The following is a 20,251-nucleotide window of genomic DNA, read 5'->3' on the forward strand; positions in this document are numbered from 1 at the left end:
AATGTAGTTTTTAATTTTGTAACTTCCGGCTAATGTGCCCTCCATTCTTCATTGTGTAACTAATTTAATAACCAACAAAATCTCTTCCAATTCCTTAGTAAATGAGTTTGTTTTGTGTGATTATGTGGAATGCACTTCTTCAGCATAATATTTATTGTACCTAACTTTAAAATTAAACATTTGAGATAGCAACAATTTATAATAAAAATGCATACATGAGTATTGAAGGTCAGAGAGAGGCCCTATTTCAATTTCCTGTTTTTCTGACACATGTAGGGTGAAATAATAGCATCTTTGTATTTTATAAAATTCTTCTTTGAACTTCACTCTGACTTATTTTATTAGAACATAAATTAGCCCTGGCCGGCTTGGCTCAGCAGTTGGAGCATCGGCCTGCGGACCAGGAGTCCAGGGTTCGGTTCCCGCTAGGGGCACGTACCAAAAAAAAAACCCAACATAATTTAATAAATTAACTTACAAATATGATGTAATTATTGATTCTGCGATTTCTCAGGTTAATATACAAACAAAACCCCAAATGTACAGGCATAGGTGATAGTACTTCATCAGAAGCACTGTTAATTGTAACTGAAATACATTGAAAGTAAATATTATTTGCAATTAAAAAAGAAAGAACAAAGAGAAAACAAACTATATATATATATATATATATATAGAGAGAGAGAGAGAGAGAGAGAGAGAGAGGAAGAGAGAGATTATTTGCTGAAGTAACCGATTCACTCATCTATAAGGTTCCCAGGAAGAGATGATAATTACTTATCAGGAAGGCACAAACTTCAAGACATTAAAATGAAACAACCTTTCTATCAGGGGAAACATTTGCTAACAGTTACTTACTTTATCTTTAGGAAATTTGTACTTGAATTTTTTTTTCTTTATTGATTTTTAGAGAGAGAGGAAGGGAGAGGGAGAGAGAGAGAGAGAGAGAGAGAGAAACATTAATGAGAGAGGACATCGACTGGCCGCCTCTTACACGCTCCCCACTGGGGATTCGGCCCATAACCTGGACATGTGTCCTGACTGGGAATCGAACCAGCGATCTCTTGATGCATGGGTCAATGCTCAACCATTGAGCCACACCAGCAGGGCTTGAATTTTTTTTTTTTATTTCCTCACCCAAGGATATGTTTTTATTGATTTGAGAGAGAGATCGATGTGAGAAAGAAACATTGATCAGTTGTCACCCATATGTACCCCGACAGGGAACTGAACCCACTACCTTTTGGTGTACAGGACAATGCTCCAAATAACTAAACTACCCAGCTAGGACTCTACCTGAATTTCTTAGTGCACCATAAAAAACAAATCCCATCATTACCTTACAGGTACTTCCATGAAGTACATAATCTAGAACAGATAATCTAGGGAATATGCTAAATTGAACAGTAGAAGAGTTTTGTGTTTTTTTAAGAACAGATTCACATGAATTCAATAGGGTTGACCTCATTTTCTGAGCTAACTTGCCAATAAAACTATACGTTGTTTCCGTAACATTGGACTCCTCCAATAATTACACTTAAAGATAGTCAGTGATGGCAATTCTGCCTCGTTGAAGACGTAAAAAGATTACTTTAAATATAAAATCAAGTACCCCTAGCCTTATTCATAAAGGAAATGCAAATTAAAACTATCAGTTTGCACCTCACTAGTTAGGAAAAAGCAGAGAGTTTAACATACTCGGCTGGTGAGCTCTAGGAAATGGGCCTCTCACACATCCTGGGTTAGGAATCGGGGTCCAGTTTAGCCGAGTCCTCTGGCTCAGGGTGTCTCACTAGAAAGTAATCAAGGTGTCACCTGGGTCTGCAGTCATTCCAAGGCTAGACTATGAAAGGATCTGCTCCTAAACTCAGTCTTGTGGCTGTTGGCAGGCCCCAGGTCCTTACAGGCTGCTGGCCAGAGACAATAATGTCACAGGGCCTCTTTATGGGGCTACTTACAATGATTGTTTGCTTTTCTCAGAGTGAGAGCTGAGAAAGACAGAGAAGAATAGGAGAGCAGAGGGAGAAGAGGACAGAAGAGGAGAGACACATTTTTATTACCTAATTTTAGAAGTGACATTCCATCACACTTGCTGTATTCTATTTGTTTGAAATAAGTCACTAGATCCAGCCCACACACAAGTGGAGGGGATTCACAGGGTATGAATACCAGGAATCAAAGATCATTAGGAGCCATTTAGGAGCTGCCTACCATACCCTCTCTCTGAGGTTTCCTTCCCACCTTAGCTACCTGCTAGTTTACCCAGTGGATATTTCATTGAAACAACATTCTTAGTAGTGGTTGAGTTGAGGCAGACACTTCCCAGTTTAAAGAAATGGAGAAACATTCAGATGGGAGGATTATCTTAAGATATCCAGGAAGGCTGCCCTGGCCCGTTTGGCTCAGCGGTCAGAGTGCCGTCCTGCGGACCAGAGTTGCAGGTTTGATTCCAAAGGCACGTACTCGGTTTTGGTTCGATCCCCAACACATCGATGTTTCTCTCTCTCCCTCTCTCCCACTCTATCTGAAAATCAGTGGGAAAATATCCTCAGGTGAGGATTAAAAAAAAGATATCCAGGGAGATAAATCTCATAGCCCTTCTGTCATTGTTCTAGACATGGAAGTAATCCCAGTAACATTGTCAAAAACAACACATATCGCATGCCTCCTCTGTGCCAGGCACTGTTCTAAGTCATTTTCATGTAGTAGTAGTAGTACATTTGCCCCTTATTACAACCCTAAAAAGAAGGTGCAATCCTTATCCACACTTTAGAGGTGAGGATACCAAGGGGCAGAGAGGTGAAGGAATTTGCCAAAGGTCATGTGACTTAGAATTAGTAGAGTCAGGATTTGATCTCTGGTAATCAGTCTCCAGAGCTTGTGCTCTAAACCACCACTCAATGCTGCTTCTAGGCAGCATGCCCAGGATTTCACGAGTTCGTAACTCAGTTTCTCCCTCTCTGCTTCCCTTTCCTCTACTGGGTCTACAGGTCATCAGGCAGGTACTCTGACCGATGCTTGTCAGAAGGGGACAAGATAAGAGTTGAGAAGTTCCTTAGTTACCAAATATTTATAAATGCCAATTATATGCCAGACTCTGGCAGCTTCTTATTGTGGTATGTTCAGTACTAGGGTCTGCATCATATTGCTTGTGTTCCTGAGAGAATCTCTCAGCCCTGTGCCATTCCTGAGACACCTTATCAACACTTAAATATTTTCTTGACCTTAGTGGGAAATGCCAGGGTCTGAGGATCAGTCATTTTGTCTTTTCTTGGTCCAGTTTGGTCCTCTGTGTGCTGTCAGAGCCAGGCTTCCACAAAGGGCGGTTTACACTTCCTGCTTGCACATCCTTTGCTGCCAGTCCCTCCTCAACTGCTTTCTGCTTTCTACCACTTCACTAAAATTGACCTTGCTAAAGAAACTGGAGAACTGGTTGCCAACACACGGTACACTTTTCAGTGGTGTCACACTTCACTATTCTGCACTCTGTGTCACTGCTGGCCTGACATCACTTTTTCTTTCTTAGCTGCTGGGACATCACCTTCTCTGCTGGTTCTCCTATCTCTGTGGCCTCTCTAGAGCAGGCTCCCTTACAGACACAATTTTTAGCTTCTTGATTTGGGAGTTCCTTAGGGTTCTGTCCTCAATCCTTCTTTCGTTCTCTCTAAATTTGGTTCCACCAACATTTCATCCATGGCTATGGCGTCCCAAATTTTTATTCCCCCAAGCCCTATCCTCTTATCAGATCTCTTTATCAAAGTGCCTTTTAGCCAACTCCTCTTGGATGTCCTAAAGAGATTTAAAACTTGAGATGTCCAAAGCTGATCTGAGCATAGATCATACTTTCTGTTTCTGTGACACTACCTCCATCCAAATGGCCAATCCAGAAACTCCAGACTCATCTTAACCTTGACTTATTTTATTTTACCCCCACAATCAATTTCTGGATTCCACCTTCTTGATAACCTCTCCTATCTATGCCTTCCTCTCTGGGCCCCAATGTCCCAGTTTTAGCATCCAATGATTTTGCCTAAACTTTTGTAAATGCCTCCTCACTGGTCTCCCTGATTCTACTCTCACCTTTTCTAGTATATTCTTCATACTGCCATCAAGGTATTTCCCGTCAATCAACTCTAATCATTCTATTATTGTTCAAAATGTTTCAATGGCTCCCCGCTGCTTAAAGGTTAATACTAATAACCAGGCAGACAAATTCTTGATAATATGGTTATCTTCCTTTCAGCCTCATCTCCCAAGACACTCTCATTAATACTAATAAGGTGTATTACTCCCAAGGACTTCCTTGTTCCTACTTGGAATCCCCCCATCTCTCTCCTGGTGTGTGTGGCAAACTCCTACTCATCCCTTGAGTTTTAGCTTAAATACTGCTCTCCTTAGAAGTCTCTTAGGTACACACAGGCCCACCATCTGCTTTGCTCCTGATGTCCCACCACTGTGCTCATCAGAATGCAGAGTTTATGTTTGACTATCTGACTCCTCGGAGATTTAAACTCAGCAAGAATAGTATAAGTACTTAGCAGAATCAAGAAGTGCCTAGCCAGGTAGCTCAGTTGGTTAGAGCATTGTCTTGATGTGCCAAGGTTCCCTACTGCACCCCAGTGCCCACAAAGTGCTTGGCATAAAGGAGCTCAGGAAATACGTGTTGAATGAACAAGTGAGTGAGTGAATAAATGAAGACCAAGAATAACAGGGGTTTTCCCTACTGCTTTTATCTCACCATTACCCCACATTTGTATATGTTCCATAACAATTTTTAAAAGTATTTTCAGTTAAGCGATCTCATTTGATATTAACAACTGACTTTTAGAAAGGTCAACCCATTAAAGTGACTTGTCAAATACATGGCTAGTAAGCAACAATGTGGGACCAGAACCAAGTTTTATCACTTTTCAGGCCAGAACTGGCCATTAAGCAATCAAAGGAAGCAAAAGAGGATAATGTAGAACTTAATGGGAGATCTATATAAAAGACAATAAAATAGAAACAGTCAAATAAATTGAAACAAAAACATAAAATAAATGTTATTTTAGGCTGATAGAACTTTGGTTCATGGTACACAGGCACAGATATTCTAAATGATGGCATTTTAGCATATATGGTTGTGCCTCTGAGAAAGAGTGTGTCGCCTTTCTCATACAACAGGGCTTAGTTTATTGTAATAATTCTCATTAAAATTTTAACAGTCAATAAATGTCTGCTATTAAATTGTTAGTGGGAAAAGCCTATTTCTGAAAACCTTTTTTTATCCTTTCCTTAATGAGACTATTTATTTATTAATTAATTTATTTATTTTGTAAGGAACGGAGAGAGGAAAGTTAATCACTTAGCAGGTTAAAAGAGTAGCTGTATCCATTAGAATCAAAGAGCAATCTCAAACGAAATATACTGTTCATTTATCTAACATTTTGAAAAGACCTGTTATTTAAACACAATTTCTAAATGTGTCTGAATGTTCTGAACGTTATATTATGTGAATACATACTAAGTCAAGTTGTTATTTACCTAATAAATGGATAATTAACTGTTAATTTATATGAAGAGTTAATTATTTACTGAGTGTTAATTACACTGAAAGCTCTATGCCCTTCACGGAAGGGGCTCATATCAGGGCAGTTCTAGGGTTCCTACAACTCCACTTTTGTTTAAAACTTGTTTTTCCTTGAGTTTAGTCTACCGGGTCGCAATTTCTTTTTGAAAGGAAAGTGTAAATATACAGCCTAGACGAGCAAAAACCCGTGTACAGGGATCTTAAGTCCGTTATTTACTGAAGAGAGAATTGGGTAATAACTGAAAAGTCCAGGGAAAGTTGAACAGTTTCATTCGTTTGATGTAACGCATGCAGCCGTTAAAATAAATTCCTGCATTTGCTCGTATTTCCAGTGGACAAACATTATTTTTGCAAGTAGGAAAATGTAAGAAGTGAAAAAAGCGAGACAAAGTCGCACTTCGCCTGCCCCCTCGGTCTTTGCGGAGCTAGGGGCTGTCCGCGGCTCCGAAGTTTTCCGCACCTGCAAACTGTCTTCCCCAGCGATCTCGCAGGCAGGACGCCGGGCGCACCCCGTGGGGCGGACCGCGGCGTCGCTACGGGTGGCTCACTAGCTGCTCCGGGTGCGGGACGCCCCGCGGCCAAGCCCTGCCGGCCAAACACGCGCGGCGAGAACTAGTGTAGCGCGCCTGCGCGCTCGGTCACGTGGCGGGCGCTCCGCGCAGAGCGGGTTAAAAGTCGCGACCGCCGCAAGCCCGCGAGTTCCCGGCCGGTGGGCTCAGTTCTCTCCGTGTCCTTTCAGCCGATTTTGATGGAGGTCGCTCAACTGTTGTTGATCTTTCCGACCCTCGGCCCGGCTCAGCTCCATACGACGAGCTGAGTTGTCTAGCACCCTTCTGCGCCGACGACACAGGAGCGCGAAACCGCGTCTTTCAACTGACAATGAAACCGTAGCCTCACTGAACGGCCGCTCCAGGCGAATGGGCGCGAGACCGGGAGGGGGTGGGGGACGGTTGGGCTAAGCCCCGCCCAAGCTTGCCTCCCCATTGGCGGGCTCCGCGGTTCTGGGCCCGCCCCCTAACGGACCTGTCGCATTGTGACAGGTGGAAAAGCCAGTTCCTGTTGGGTTCGGGGCGGAGTCAGAGGTTGCCTGAGCTCCGCCCGGGCTCCAGGGGGCTCCTCCTCCTGTTCCTCTCGGCGGGTGTGAGGGAGAATGTCATTGCTGTTACGATTCGAGGTGCTGCCTCCGTCCGCTCCTGCTTCTTCTCTGGCGCCCTCGTCCCGTCGGCTTTCGCCGCTGCCACAGCTGCACTGGGGATACGGATGGCTAGTGGGGCGCTAGGGCCATCCGAGTTGAGAGAGCGGCGGTCGCGGCCGCTGCGGAGGCGTAGACTCTCCGCCGCCGCCTCCACCCCCTGTTCGCCGGCCTCGCGGCGCTGAGGGCGGGAGCACTCGGGGCTCTTCCCTCCTCCTTTTTCTTCCTCCTCCTCCTCCTCCTCCTCCTGCTCCTCTGGGTCCCCGCCCAGCACCCCTCGCACCAGGCGGCGGCGGCGGCGGCGGCGGCGAGGAGCGAGACCCGCCGCCGGGGCACAACATGGCGGAGCCCTCGGCCCCGGAGAGCAAGCACAAGTCGTCCCTCAACTCGTCCCCGTGGAGCGGCCTCATGGCCCAGGGGAACAGCCGGCACGGCCACCACGGGCCCGGGGCCCAGTGCGCGCACAAGGCGGCGGGCGGCGTGGCGCCGCCGAAGCCGGCCCCTGCGGGGCTGTCCGGGGGTCTGTCGCAGCCGGCCGGCTGGCAGTCGCTGCTCTCCTTCACCATCCTTTTCCTGGCCTGGCTGGCCGGCTTCAGCTCGCGCCTCTTCGCCGTCATTCGCTTCGAAAGCATCATTCACGAGTTCGACCCGTGGTAAGTGCCCCGCCGCCCCTCCCAGCCCGCGGCCCGCGGGGACCCGGGACCCGCGCCTGTCCCCGGACCTGGCCCCGCGCCGCCGCCGAGCCCCGCGCACTCCCCGGCTGGGGCGGGCGCGGGTCCCGGAGCTGCGGGCGCGCCCCCTGCCCGTGGGCGAAGTTCCCCCCGAGCAGCCCGAGGCGAGGCGTCGGGGTCCCGGAGTGGGACCTTGACCCCCGGCGGGGCGAGTGTGGAGACTCGGGTGGGTGAGCGAAGCCCCTCGCAGCCGCCGCTGGTCCCAGAGTCCGGACGGCCACGCCGGGAGCCGGCCGACTCGTGGCGGACTCCCCGCCCCTGCGCCCGTGGCTATCGCGTTCTTTCATTTTTGCGGGCGCGTGTTTGCTGATTGGGATGGGATCGGCCAGGGTAGCCCTGTTGCGGTTGGAGATGAGTCCAGATGTGCAGGAGTCCTGCCTGCTCAGCCTCGCAGTTTTACGCTTTTACTGTTGTTCTTTTTTGCTCTCATTATACAAGAAGGGAAAAAGAGAGTGAATGAGGTGGTGTAGGAAAGGAAATAATATCTCTGAAAGTGATCTGAAAGCTAGGGACTCTTATTTATTTAACATTAGATGTTTTTTTTTTTTTTCAAGAGTGGCTTTTTTCAAGGCCCTTAAGTGCACTCAGCACCTCACTGTTCCACAGTTATCTTCGGTTGCTTTTTAGAGCAAAATCGTTACTCTGTTAGCCAGACTGTCACCCTCAGTATGTTGTGCACAATATCCAAAAGCATTGCATTATTTCTTTTATTGGTCTCTGCAGGAAGGTTTGTGGATAAGAGAACAAACTACCGTGGTGATAGGGAGCCCTAGATTATAATTCCGAAGTTGCACATATCAGGGACTGACCTGAATGTTTTAGAAAATTACCCCATGAAGAGCACTAACTAATTTAGTGCTCTGTATTCACAGACTATCCTGGTCTGAATTACCCAGATAGGAAGATTGCTTTAATTTTTTTTAAATTTGCCAATCTGAGTTGAGAGAGAGAGAGAGAGAGAGAGAGAGAGAGAGAGAGTGTGTGTGTGTGTGTGTACGTGTACGTGTGTACCTGAGCCTATGCCTTTTAAACTAACTTAATTCATTTTGCTGATCTATCAGCCTTGACCTAACTAAACTTTAGAATATTTGTCATTTGAAATACAGAGAGGAAATCATCTTGAGAGTTACTAAGTACATAGACAAAGATACATATTTTGTGGGGTAAGTTTTCCATATATCAGAGTAATGGATTGGAGTTGTATTATGGATAGAAAAATTGGTAGTGCATCATGTATTAAACACCAAAGGGCCCACTTATAGAGAACTCAATTTAGGTTAACAGTTCATTGCTGACATTCTTTTGTGAAACATTTTAACTCTATTTTAGAAGTATTGATTTTTTTTTCCTAACACCGTTTAGAAAATAAATTTATTTTTAATTTTAGTTTTAAAATTGTGAAAAGACTTTATTATATATTTATTACAGAATTATAAACATCTTTTATGTTATTTGGAATCACAAAAGAAAATAAATTATTATGATGCTTTGTGAACTAGGCTTCTCTTTGAAACACCAAATTAGATGAAAATGAAATTGGGACCAGAAAATGAAAACTGCTAGTATTGTACTGAACAGTATGAAAAGAGAAAGTATGTTTTTTCAGATTGCATACAACAGCATGGCTGACCAAACATTACTGGTAACAACAATTGTATATTTTCAGGGAGTATCATGTTTACAATCAGAAAGCCAAGTACATATTAAGGCTAAAATTAAGTAAGGGTTGCAGAAAAATTCACAGCTGAATGATGACATGATTTTGTCATTTTTCTTTATTTTGAAGGAAGATTAGAAGTCTGCATTAAGTCATCCAAAGATTACTACTAAAATTGAGTATTGTAATCATGAAAAGTGTTATTGGCAAAGAATTAAAGATTTTTTTCTCCTGGTTTCAAGAAAATACTGTTAGATCATAACCCTTTTTTTTATTCACATAAAACCTGTTTTACTTCTATTTATCTATGTACAAAAACACATTTCAGAAAAATTCTTTAGCTAATGTATAGCATTTGAATTCTATAACACATACATGGATCTAAAGATAGAATACACCTCTTCAGTCTTAAGTATCTACTTAATTTAGGTGTTTTGCTTACTGATAGTTTTAATATTTACATTTTATATTTCTGATTAAATGTTTATGTTTATAATGTTAAATAATTCTGATCAGTAGTAAATAGCCCTTTATAATAAAGAAATTGTCCCTATCCATTATCGGAAACAAATAAACCTAATGAATGTCTATAATTCAGGTGACTTTAATGAATTAGGTTTGAGACACAAAGAAATCCTATTTGCCCACTTTTCATATCTTTTCAAGATTTCAGGTAGTTAGGCTTCTCATTCTTATAATCCACTGTTTAAAAAAATTAAAGAAGGGATTAGGTGTAGATTGCCTGTCATTCATTATAACTTTAGATTTTTAAAGCAGTTTTTCTTCAAAGCAGCTAATAGTGCCAATACTTTGATCTGCAGTCTAACATCCTAGTGTTATATACTGGCTTGGGAGTCTCTCACACTACCATTTTAATATTTAGCAGTGGACATGAACTTTTAATATTTAAATGTTTCTCTCAGGATCTGTATCTACAAACCAGTTTGTTCTGGCCTTCCCTGATCCCTTTTTTCATGTCTCTGTTACTGGCTTTCTTTCTGAAGTATTTTTAGTGAAAAATTTACTTTCTGTTAGATACTCCTATAAATTTACAATTCTTAAATTGTATAAGACTAGTTAGCTGTTGAAGATAACTTGTCATAAAGTTATACTTGTTTTTTAAGTTGTCAAGGTTTTTAAAAATAAATCTTACCAGTTATAAGGGGTGGTATTTGATGTTGAATATTATATATTTATTGACTTTTAAAGTATAATGCACATTTTTAGAACTTAGCAGCATTTTTGGTAATGCTTTTCTTGTCACTTCACTTCAGTAATTTCCTCCCTTATCAGTTGAGTTGATCAGACATGAGGAAGCAGTTTGAGATTATGTTCTCTCTACTTGCCAGACTTTTGGTTGATCAACTAGTTTAACAGCACCTAATTTTATCTGGAGCCAAATGTAGTTTCTACTGATTTTGTTTTAACTGTTACAGTTTTACAATATATTAACCAAGTGCCTTTTCCATAACCACTATCTCAGTAAATAAGGGTAGCTTTTCCCACAGAAACAGTGTAAAATCTCCCTATGTAAGGAGAGCTGCCCTTTTCCTTGCCTGCACAGGTTGTAGTGGATTCTCCCTAGAGCTGTAGAGAGAGAATTCTCAGCCTTGAGTTAGGGCCATAGTTAGCTGTAAAAGGGCAGCAGATGACTTTTTGCAGAAAGCTGCAGTTTTGAGTTGATACTTGGAATGCAATTTTTCACACACTATGGTATATATAGATTAATTAGTACAAAACATGTTTTCAAAGGAGTGATAAATCTTTGGTACATAAACTATTTGTAAGTTGAGGACTACTTCCTGTGCTTTGAGATCCCCATGTTTTTCTTCACTTCGCAGATGACAGAAAGAGGCTATCGACCTCAGTTCTGAAGAAGACAAAATGGGTAATAAAACCAGTTTTAAAACAAATCGTCCCCAAATCTTAAGTCATGTGGAATTATTAGCAACAGTAGTTCAGCTGCACTTCAGAACAGGTATACTGTCACTGATTTCATGGGAATTTAAAATTTTTCTAGCCTTGAGCTCTTGAGACCATTTTAAGTTATAAGATCACTTAGGCAGCAGGTGCAGGGAGTGCCTTGAGATGCTGGATTGGATGATGGGATTGGGTCTGCTTCATTTGGGGTAAAGTGTGTTGGCTCCTTCGGGTAGTAATCATAGGTTTCATGAGGCATATAATAGGTCCTGGGGTAGTTAGGATCTGTCAGCAAAGACTTTGGAATTTTTTCTTTAGCTTTAGGGTTTTCTTGAGGGCTAACTTGGGTAAGGCTGAAAAACTCCTTACTGCTTTATGTAGTTTGCATAAAGGCAATATTGTTTGTAGACCAAGCATTAGAAACTCAGAATAAAGATTTACATTTTAGGCTTTGACCTAGTTATAAATATGAGGAAACCTACTAGCCTGTCTGTACTTAATCTGTCTCTGATTTTTATGCTCTCAGTAAGTTTTGAGTGCTTTGGAATATGAGAAAATGTTAAAAGTGCTCTTTGTTGTAATAGCTTAGTATTCATCAGTGCATACTTGCTCTCAAAAGTAGTGGAAAAATTAATATTCTTGAGTGACCGAGTAATTTTTTTCTCAATTTGTGTACTTTGAAAGCTTAATGCTTTTAGAGACAGTACTGCAGTTAACCTGAAATGTAGTTTATACAATAGATCTTCATATTTCCAAATTGTTATATTATGAAAATTTTCATACAGAAAAGTTGGAAGAATTTTATAGTGAACACTTGTATTCAACACCTAGATTCTCTAGTTAGTATTTTACTTAAACATCTATCTGACCTTACTGCTTTTAAATCTTGCTTTTAGACACTGATGGTGTACTATTCATTGTAATATAAAGAATATTATCTTTGTTCCCCAACTCCATGATAAAGAGGATCTCTTATTTTTGGATAGTATTTTTCTATGGTACTTGAATATAATTGGTATAAATACTCTTTTCTGTGTGATCTGCAACTGGACTGCAGATTAGAATAAAATTCAGTAATTCGGGGTTTTGGTTAGTAACTTAGATGAGTACATCATAAGTCAGTACATTAGCCCATGTGTGTTAACTAACTTGACTTTGCTAAATTTGATGTTTGAGGAGAAATTCAGAAGTTGTAAGAAGGCTATTTATGATGGTTTTATTATTAGACTTAATTGATGAGGAACTCTTAAATTCTTTTGAATTATTAGAAGCCTTTTATTAGTCGGTATATTACTTACTCTGAGTCTTCTTATTCATGCCCCCCCTTTTTTTTGCCATATTTTATCAAGATGTAATGCTTAATTTAGTTTTATATATGATTGCAAAAGTGACTTCTGTTAGTCCCAACAGTAAATAGGAAAAAAGAAAAATGTTTTCAAGTAATAGAGGAACCACAAATATAATGCCTGGACCAAATTAATACTACGGAAAGGGAAAGAAGTATAAATAGTTACTCCATCTTCACTCCCATATCTGAGTTACCTGATTCTGGTGGATATTTTTTGTTTTTAAGCCACTTTTTTTCTGAGAAAGTTTGTTTTTGTGCCCTCACTTTTCCTACCTCTGACCATGAATAATTTTCAGAAACTTAAATTTTTATTTTATTTTATTTATTTATTTTTTTAATCCTCACCCCAGGATATTTTTCCACTTATCTTCAGATGGGGTGGGAGGGAGGAGAAACATCAATGAGAGAGAAACACATCAATTGGTTGCCTTTTGCGTGAGCCCGACCAGGGCTGGGGACAGAACCACAACCTAGGTACGTCCACTTGACCGGGATTGAGCCCACAAGTCTTTGGTCTTCAGGCCCATGCTCTAACCACTGAGAAAACCGACCAGGGCTAGAGACTTAAGATTTTAGATAGAAAGTGGCAGAACTATAGAATTGACGCCGGGGACTTGCTAGGTGAGGGTAAGGGTTAGAAGAGGCTCTTTTATTTTAGGTAAATGTAGGTTAGCTGACATTAGTAGACTCACCAGGAAACCTAATCACTACTAACTCGGGAATTTTATTACTTTGAAAAAAGGCTTTCATTGTTTAAAATGAAAGAGAGCTAAACATATTTTGGAATATAACCTGTGTATGTTGATGAATGCCTTTATGTCTGTCAAGTTTGTACTATTTTAGAATAAATGAAGTTCTGATGAATTGTGACTGGTACCCTAATTAAATTGACCATCATTTGTGATCATTTTGTTTCTTCCTGTGGATCTTAGTGTTGTTGGATAATTTAAACATATGGTTTAAAAGGTATTAAGTGCTCCATTTTTAGTGTCTGACAACTTGATTTTAGATCTCAGAATTGAGATTAGATAACATCTTTTATTTCTATAAATAAAAGATATTTCAATTTAGTATTCCCCACATGGATTGAATAATACAGGTCTGCCGGTTTCCAAAATCGGTGGCCTTTTTACTGTGTCCTCTACCTCCAAGGCCAACTTAAATAAAAGTGTCCTCCATTTAATTTGTTTTCTAATCAGCTGTCCTGATTTTTAAGTCTTAACATATTGGCCTGTCAAAATGCCTAGGCACAGTCTGTGCTCTAGCTAAGTTCACTAGTTGGTTGATGGCTAAATTGCTTTATTTTGATGTAGGAAAGAGAGGAGTTGATGATGGCTTGAAGTTTTTAAACCTGGATGACTAGGGAATTTTCAGAGAAGGAAATTTTAAAAGAATAGCTGAATGAGAATAAAAGGTGAATCCAAGTGAATGTTCTTTTCATTTACATTTATTTTGTTTGTAAGAAGTTCATATTAATGAGTTTGGAAGTATTAAGCCATTCCAGTTAAGGGGTGGAAGCTAATCTTTCAGAGTTGACCCAGAATTCTGTAGCCTAAAGGACTTTTAGAATACCTACACTTTGGCTTGGCTTGTTTTCTGGGCAAAAATACTGACAATGATGGGGCGGAGTACTTTTATTAAGTACTTTTTCTAAGGTTGTACAGTTGTAGCTTTTCTGTGTTCTTTTCACCTATTTTTGTGTTAGAGGGAGTTTTTTGAGTTGTTTGAAACTGTGATTTCAGAAGATGAATGGAGGTTAGTTTCTACCAAAGTATTGGAAATGTTGGCAATTCAAGTTTAGCCATGGAAACAGCTTTTGTGTGAAGTTTGACTTCTTTTAGAATTAGTGATTTTAAAAATCGTGTGCATCAGTAACCTGTAATTTCCATGTTAATATAGTTTCCTTCAAAATTTATTTTTTGACTTTTTTTCCTTCATTCTTATCCAAAGGGAAATAAACATTGCATGAAGACATAAAGAAATTTTATGTTTATATTAGTAAAGTGTTAATCATTAGTTGATAATGTTTCTTTTGGGGTTTTTCTTTTAATTTTACTTCATGCCTTCCAGGTTTATTAGCTATTCTCAGGTAGTTTAATATTTTTCTTCATAGTACCATTTTCTTTACTTTAGTGATATCTGGCAATTTCTCCACAACCTACAAATAACTTCAAATGAATTTGGTTTCTGGATCCCTCTCTCTCTCCTTAGACAGACAACATTGTAGTATATACTGTTTTCCATACTATTTAAAAATTAAAATACAGTAATTTATAGTTAATTTCTAGAGTTTCAGTATACACACAGCTTAAATTATTGTTTGTTCCTGGTTAAATGGGTGGAATGGAGTTGGAGAAAAGAATTACTTGTGATCGCTATGTTTACTTGATGCCTTTTCTTTTAAATTGAGGTATAATTGACATAACATTATATTGGTTTCAGGTATATGGAATAATGATTCAATATTTGCATACATTTCAAAATGATTATCACAATAAGTCTAACATTTGTCACTGTACATAGTTACAAAATTTTTTGTTGTGAGAACTTTTAACATCTATTAGCTAGCACTTAATGCCTATTCTTTCTTATTTATTTTATTTTATTTTACTTTTTTAATCCTCACCTGAGGATATTTTTACATTTATCTCCAAAGTAGGAGGAAGGGAGGGAGGGAAGGAGGGAGAGACAGAGAGAGAGAAACATCAGTGTCATAGAAAGACATTGACTGGTTGCCACCCGCACAACCCCAACCAGGGCCTGGGACAAACCACAACCAAGGTACGTGCCTTTGGCTGGAATCAAACCCGGGACTCCCTGGTCCGCAGGCTGACGCTCTAACCTCTGAGCCTGTTCTTAAAATACTAGTAACTCCTGTAAAGTACACAGTATACCCAGCAGGTTTAATTATTAAAATAAACTATTATACCATCTTGTGTAATCCACAGAAGAAACAATGGAGTATGGAATAATTGGAAGGCAGCACTCTTGTAGTTTTGTGAGATACTCTTTGAAAATGTTTTAAATGTTTACCTAAGCAAGGGATGTTTTCTGCAAAGGCTTTTACTATCCATGAGAAAGGTGTTTAGTTTCATTCTTTAAATACTTTTTCTTTTATGGTGAAATAACACATTCTGAAAAGTATGTAAACCTAATTTACAGAGTAGTGACCAATTACAAAATTAATACCCATTTGACCACCCAGATTAAGAAATAGAACGTTGCCACCACCTTAGAAGCCTTAGTGTGTGTTTTCTCATCCCGACCCCCACTTGTATAGTAATTACATCCTTATTTTTCCTTATGGGTGGTATACTTCTGTGTGTATTCCTAAATATTATAATTTAGTGTTGCCTATTTTAAAACTTTAGATAAATGCTCTTGGGGCTTCTGTGTCTTGCTTTTTTTGCTCAGCATTGCTTTAACAATGCATCTTCATTGATCAAAGGGTTATTGAAACTGTGGGTAATAAAGTTTACAATAATTTGATTAACCAGTTTTCTTACCCACCTGCAGAGCTTTCATGCTCTTTTGCAGCAGGAAGAATCTAGGAAAGGGAAAGTATTAATCTCTTCACTGGAGATCAAAAATTATTTCAAGATTGAACTCTTGAGCTGGAGTCAGTTTGTTTCCAGATAATCTTGACAATTTTTTATAGATTTTTTTTCTCTCGTTTTATTATTTTTTAATTTATTGTTGAAAGTATTACAGATGTCCTCCCCTTTTTTCCTTCATTGCCCCCCTTCTCCCAGCTCCTGCCACACCCCAAGCCTTCACCACACTATTGTCTGTGTCCATGGGCAGTGCATATATGCATATAAGTTCTTTGGTTTATCTCCTCCCCTACCTCCTTCTCTTTGAGATTCTTCAGTCTGTTCCATGCTTCCATGTCTCTGGATCTGTTTTGTTAGTCAGTTTATTTTGCTCACTAGATTACACATATAAGTGAGATCATGTGATATTTGTCTCTCTCTGACTGACTTCTCTTAGCCTAATAATCTCCAGGTCCCTACATGCTGTCTCAAAGGGTAAGAGATCCTTCTTTACGGCTGCATAGTATTCCATTGTGTAAATGTACCCCAGCATTTTTGTCACTCATCTACTGATGGGCACTTGGGCTATTTCCAGATTTTAGCTATTGTAAATAACGCTGCTGTGAAAATAGGGGTGTATATATTCTTTTTGACTGGTGTTTTGGCATTCTTAGGGTATATTCCTAGAAGTGGGATCCCTGGATCAAATGGCAGTTCTATTTTTAAGTTTTTGAGAAAACTCCACACTTTTCCATAGTGGCTGCACCATTTTGACAACTTTTTTTAAAGGTTACTAACTGGCCAGACAGATTCAGTCTTACAATTGACACTGAGACTATAAGTGGGGAGGAGACATCACTGTCTTTCAAGAGACAAAAGATAATCAAATAACCAGATAAATGTAAAATTATAGGTTTTAAACTATGGGTTTTGCCAACTGTTGTTCATTTTAAAGTATATATCTTAAAATTTACATAATGAAAGGAGTGGTTGTAGTTCTAGATAGAAGAGAGGAAAAAAATGTTGGAAGGGATGTAAACTGAAGGAGTTTAGGAGAACCCTAAGAATGGACTGTTTAATGTATTGATCTTTTTGTATTGTTGACTCTGGGTTGTATGTAATTTTATTTGTGGTAGTTATCATGAGACCTTGAATGGCTTGTATTTCTGTTACATTGTTTCCCATGTCATTTTCTTCTTCCAGTCTTCCATGGCTACCATTTTTATTGTTTCCCAAATCTTTTTTCTTTATTTATTTAGTTCTCTCTTGGTCTTTAGGAAGAATGAGAGAGGTATGATAGGATCCTTTCAGAAACAGTCTTCGGGGGTATTAAGTTTTATTCAAAGAAAGCTTATATCAAAGATCATTGATCTTTATGTAAGAATTTGAAATTTGTTGATGTGTGCAAATTTGGCATTACCTGTCAGCAAGTGATTATATGAAACGTGATTCCAGCTTATAAGCTTTTTTTAAAATTAGAAAATAGTTCTTAAGACAAACTTGAATGCTCTCTAATGCATTTCTATTTATTGGTCAGAATGACTTTGATCAAATTCAATGTTTTTTTCCTGCTGTGCATTAGTATGGAACCTATGCTACTTAAGTAGATAACAGTCTATTTATTTTTTGAACAAATAAAGGACTGTTACCATAGTTAATTTATTGTTAGTTGAAGAAGAATTTAACTCCAGAACTGCCTTTCTTCAAACTTTCAATTTTGTCTGCCAGTCTTTCTACAGAATTCAAACTGAAAATTTAAATCATAAGAAAGGTATACATACTTAGTATCCATTCTTCCCCAAATCCCTTGTAATACATGCCAGAGAGAACATATAAATGACTTTGAATTAGGCTCTGTTTGGATAATGGCCCAATTTAATGATTTACACTATTTTAATCCCTCTGGTATTCCTCATATGAATTCCCTAAGAAAGTGGGGATTTTTTTCTGAAGTGTATTAATGTTGGAAATATATAAATGTTGGAAAACATGCCAGGCATACTTCTTTCTGAAGTAATAATCCAGTGTAGTTTAACTGCCTTACATTTGAGAGGTATAGATACAGGTTTTATTAATCCCAGTGTAAAGCACACTAACTTCATTTAAATTTTGTTCTGGACTGTTCACTTAACAATTAAATAGGCCAGAGCCATTTTGAAGAAGATTTTAACATGTGCAATGTAAAAACACTCAAGGAAACTTGGTACTTGTTCTTTGCTTAAATGAGTAAGATACTATTATGGTGAAATGGTGCTTATTTCTCCTTCGTATGATAACATTAATAATTTATTGTTATAGACTAACAGAAGATCTTTTAGGGTAAGAACATCTTTTGTAATCTTCCTAGGATATTTATTCCTACACTGTATTGGGAACATAGTGAGTCTTCAATTTACGTTAACACAGATCCTTTATCTGTAATGATAAGCACACTTTATGTTTTGGTGATGATAATAGTACAGGAATTCTCTATTGTGTAATACCCTGATTAACCTTGGATTTGACTGTGATGTCAGTAAAATCATATGTGTAGTTGTGATACTGTGATTTATAATAAGAAATAATTGTTTGGTCTTCATCCCTGTTTCTGGTACAGAGCTCCTTAAAACTTTATAATTTGCTAAATGAGGGTGGGTCTTTTATTATGTTAATGAGGTGGTTTTTGGGAAGCTAGGTAATCTAAGGATAGGTGCTGGTTGCCAGTGGAGTAAACCTTGTGTTTAGAGGGTTGGAACTGTAAGCCCCACCTCCTTCTGAGAGGGAAGTGGGATTGGGAGTTGAATAACCTGTGGACATTGATTTAATCATTCATTTCTGTGTAATGGAGTCTCCATAAAAACCCAAAAGGATGGAATTCAGAGAGCTTCCAAGTTAGTGAACATGTGGAGATTTGGGGAGAGTGGTGTGCTTGGAGAAGGCATGGAATCCCAATCCCCACCCCCTTCCCACATACCTAAACAGCTGATCTAGCAAGTAAAATGTTTCTCTTAGTTCCCTGAGCAGCTCTAACAAATTAGTCAAACCCAAAAGAGGGGGTCATTGGAATCTACAATGTATGTGGCCCTTCTGTTAGAGGTACAGGTGACAATTTGGACTTGGCAGTTGGCATCTGAAGTTGATGTGGGTGGACTGTCAGTTTTGTAGCACTGAACCCTTAACCTGTGGGATCTGATGTTATCTCTGGGTAGATAGTGTCAGAATTGAGTTGAATTGTAGGACACTCAGCTGGTGTCTGAGAATTGCTTGCTGGTGTGAACCGCCCCCCCCCCCCCCACACACACACACACTCTGGAGAATTGTTGGTGAACATCATAATCTTTTTCAATTAAGGTGTCATTTTAATCTTATGGAAGGAAAGAGTTGATGAAGATGCTTACAGAAGTAATTTACATGTCATTGATTACCATCAGCAATTGTGGGATGGCTGGCTGGCTGGATAATTTAGTAAGCACCTTAAAGGAGGGAGATCTTTGTTTCATGAGTATTTCTTCCAAATACAAATAACTCTTAGAGAGTTCTGTCTCAAGTTTTAACTCCCTAGTTAAGGAACATTAAATAAGAAAAGACAGACTAGTTAATATATAAAAAAACATAAGAGTGGTAAAAATTTCAGTACTGTTAACTTTTGAAATAGATGAAAAAAGACAGATATCAGCAATAGAAGTATAATGTCCAAGCTGGCATTTTGTTTGAACTTGAGTAATCTATTTTGATGTGGAGGAAGAGTAAGACTAGAAACTATCATTGTATATACAGGCATTATTATATACTAAATTCATGCAAATGATGAATTTGGGTGGGGTTAGATTAATGATCCATTTGATTTCTTGGCTCTTGATTTAACTTTATGATTACAGGTAATTAAAATGGATATTAAGCAACACTTAAGGACAGTATCACAGCTCTAATCTCATTTAAACTTTCCCATAAGAGGTTAAAGTATACTAAATAAAAATACTCATTAGAGATGAAATAAGTTTCTTGTCTCCATTAAAGTTTTTCTGCAATGGAAATAACTTTGTGTCAGTTACTGGGAGGATCATTGAATATTGTGGATCTTGAGAGTTAAATAAACCAAGACAAAGTTTTTATCTTCTTTTACTATGGCTTGAACTGCAACAAAATGGTCAGCTCTTTAATTATACGATTATTCAATGTAATAACAGTATTCCTCTGAGTCCTAAACCTGATAGACTGTAATGACCAGTTTTAGATGTTTTTGCTTACAAATGATGTGTGCTTTAAAAACAAAATATTTATCAATATGCCTTTAAAAAATGTTATAGTGAACAGGGTTTGTT

At 39.1% G+C, this 20,251-nt stretch overlaps 1 protein-coding gene across 4 annotated transcripts in view; it reads left to right on the top strand.

Moving 5' to 3' along the window:
* Positions 1–6,729: 6,729 nt before the first annotated feature.
* The window catches only part of STT3B (STT3 oligosaccharyltransferase complex catalytic subunit B), a 111,436-nt gene continuing 97,914 nt past the window's right edge, over positions 6,730–20,251 (top strand). Inside the window, exon 1 of one of the 4 annotated variants that reach the window (XM_036266142.1) lies at positions 6,730–7,414. In XM_036266142.1, coding sequence (XP_036122035.1) covers positions 7,101–7,414 — 314 coding nt within the window. In that variant the 5' untranslated portion in view covers positions 6,730–7,100. Of the gene's footprint in view, positions 7,415–11,028; positions 11,128–19,280; positions 19,395–20,251 lie in introns of those variants that run through there. The other 3 variants (XM_036266146.1, XM_036266152.1, XM_036266145.1) reach the window with 3 other exon arrangements.

Source organism: Molossus molossus, unplaced genomic scaffold, assembly GCF_014108415.1.
Source record: "Molossus molossus isolate mMolMol1 unplaced genomic scaffold, mMolMol1.p scaffold_m16_p_18, whole genome shotgun sequence".
NCBI classification, from domain to species: Eukaryota; Metazoa; Chordata; class Mammalia; order Chiroptera; family Molossidae; genus Molossus; species Molossus molossus.